Consider the following 2,479-nt stretch of genomic DNA (forward strand, 5'->3'; position numbering starts at 1 on the left):
TGTAAGTAATGGCTTGTGGTTAGTGAGTGAGGGATGTTGATTCACTAACCACTCTGATGGGTTCAGTGAGCTAATTTAGTGAAGGGTTTGATTTTGTTAGACTGATTGATACCAATAACTCTTTGGGTTTTTTTGTTTTGTTTTTGTGCGCAATTCATTACACATACAATTTGTTTGTTTGCAAATTGAACTGCACTAGTCTCACTGTATGTTTGTTTTTGAGTGCAGTCTGTGAGGCAATAGAAATATGTTATCTCTATTCAGTTTGTTTGTTTTTGTAGTTTTAATGTCATCAGGAACTGCTCTGTGCTAACTTAATTTTTTTCTTGGTCTCTTTACAGAGTGAGTTCTGTGGTGACAAGCCCAAATCAGGGGCAAAATATGGCGTCCCTGAATCTCTGTCCATTTTATCAGAGATGGGAGAGGTCACGGATGGAGTGATGGACAACAAGGTAAGAGCGGGACATCACAGTCTCCCAGATAATTATTGAGATTGTCATGAAACTAATATTGAAACTAAAACTATTAAAAATTAATTTGAAAACCTTAAAAATTCAAAATGTTGACTTGGCAACTAACTGAAATTGTTTACTCTGAAGTTCTAAAATCGAAAAGAAAAAAAAATAGAACTAGTATATAAATAGTAAATAGTAGAAATAGTATATAAATAATCACTGTCCGAAATGTATATTTATCCTTCTTCCCAATATCATGGTTTTGTGTTTTAACAACATTTTTATTTTTCTGTTTTCAGATGGTACATTACCTCACCTCTCATGCTGAGAAGATTGAGTCCATCCATTTTTCGGACCAATTCTCTGGTCCAAAAGTTATGCAAGAGTACGTTTTGTTTTTTTCTCTCCTTGTACTTGTTGTAGTTCTTATTCTTCCACTATGTTGGAGGAGCGTATACTGGTTAATAAATGTTAATGGTTTCTAAACTATTTTTAGGGAGGGTCAGCCCTTAAAGCTGCCCGAGACCAAGAAAACACTGCTGTTTACATTTAACGGTGAGAGAAATTCATAATCCACAAATGGTGATTCTCTGTACTTGCATTACACTGAAACATTATTCGTTCGTCAGTGTATTAATATGCTGTACTTTACAGTGCCTGGGATGGGTAACACATCTCCCAAAGATATGGACAGTCTGCTGCCTCTGATGAACATGGTGATCTACAGCATCGACAAGGTCAGGAAGCTTCGCCTCAACAGAGAGGTGAGTGCACAAGCACAATGTGCATAACAACGTGTTAAATTAGTAACAGAAGGTTAATGTGTAGCTTCATATGGCTGTTTAGGGGAAGCAGAAAGCAGACAGAAACCGTGCTCGTGTGGAGGAGAACTTCCTGAAGCAGACTCACACTCAGCGACAGGAGGCCGCTCAGACGCGCCGCGAAGAGAAGAAGAGAGCGGAGAAGGAGAGGATCATGAACGAGGAGGATCCTGATAGACAGCGCCGCCTAGAGGTGTGTGTTTGAATAACTAAAAACCACATCTTTTCTCTTATTGTGCCGTTATCTGCATCGATACATCATTTTCTCCTTGCTCTTTCATTCAGGAAGCCGCCCAGCGTCGTGAGCAGAAGAAGCTGGAGAAGAAGCAGATGAAAATGAAGCAGATCAAAGTGAAAGCCATGTGAGACACACTCTCGTAGTCATTAGAGAAAGAATCTACTACTTCCACACCTGCTATCTACACTCTTCTACATGAATGTGCATGCCATTCGATTGGCTGCTATTGCAGCCATAGAAACGCTCTGTCCAATCAGGAGAAAGCAGCTGGTCAAGGAGTAAATCTGATCTTTAAAAGACAACTGGATTGGAGATGGTCTGTTTGAACTGTTTGAACATGTTTTACAGTAGCAGTCATTTAAAGCATGAGTTGTCTGCCTAATTGCATGGCGGTTTTTAATTGCAAGAATATTGCTTTTTGTGGGCTTTGCTGTAATAAACTAGACCTTTTGGGCCTCTTCAAACCAACTTGCCACTTTAGCCAACCTTTTCCAATTCAGTTGTCTCCTGGAGTTCAGTATGGACCCTCCAAAACTTTGTCAAGAGGACCTATGCTTTCATTTCTATTCCCAGAGATTTAACTTCATCTCCTTAAAGTTTTAGAAGTGAAATCCGGGAGTGTTTTTAAAAGGAACTGGGTGGGTAAGAAAGCTTTTTTGTACTACAGTGCTTCCTTAACCCCATTTCTAAAAGTTCATGATTGCAAGCGTTTTATAGATGAGTAATAGGCACATTGGCATTGTTTTTGAATCTTTCTCTTTGTTTTTTTTGTTTTTATGAGCAAAGGCCCACTGTGAATTGTCACTGTCAAGGCAGCACAAACTCCTTTATATGTATTTAACAGAGGTGAAATTTTAATTTTTCATTAAGTTTGTATCATGTTTGAGTAAACACTGACTGTAACCCTTTTTTCTGTAACATTTGTTAATGAGACGCTTAACTAAATAAAACATTCACTGAAAACG

The 2,479-nt window shown here is 38.5% G+C and overlaps 1 protein-coding gene across 2 annotated transcripts in view; it reads left to right on the plus strand.

Moving 5' to 3' along the window:
* Positions 1-2,479, plus strand: part of LOC107721963 (coiled-coil domain-containing protein 47) — a 14,377-nt gene extending 11,898 nt beyond the window's left edge. Inside the window, exons 8-13 of one of the 2 annotated variants that reach the window (XM_016530191.1) lie at positions 342-452; positions 755-840; positions 952-1,010; positions 1,110-1,219; positions 1,302-1,469; positions 1,562-2,479. In XM_016530191.1, the coding sequence (XP_016385677.1) occupies positions 342-452; positions 755-840; positions 952-1,010; positions 1,110-1,219; positions 1,302-1,469; positions 1,562-1,642 (615 nt within the window). In that variant the 3' untranslated portion in view covers positions 1,643-2,479. The remainder of the gene's footprint in view (positions 1-341; positions 453-754; positions 841-951; positions 1,011-1,109; positions 1,220-1,301; positions 1,470-1,561) is intronic. The other variant, XM_016530192.1, reaches the window with a different exon arrangement.

The sequence above is a fragment of the Sinocyclocheilus rhinocerous genome, unplaced genomic scaffold, assembly GCF_001515625.1.
Source record: "Sinocyclocheilus rhinocerous isolate Xijiao unplaced genomic scaffold, SAMN03320098_v1.1 scaffold1716, whole genome shotgun sequence".
NCBI lineage: Eukaryota > Metazoa > Chordata > Actinopteri > Cypriniformes > Cyprinidae > Sinocyclocheilus > Sinocyclocheilus rhinocerous.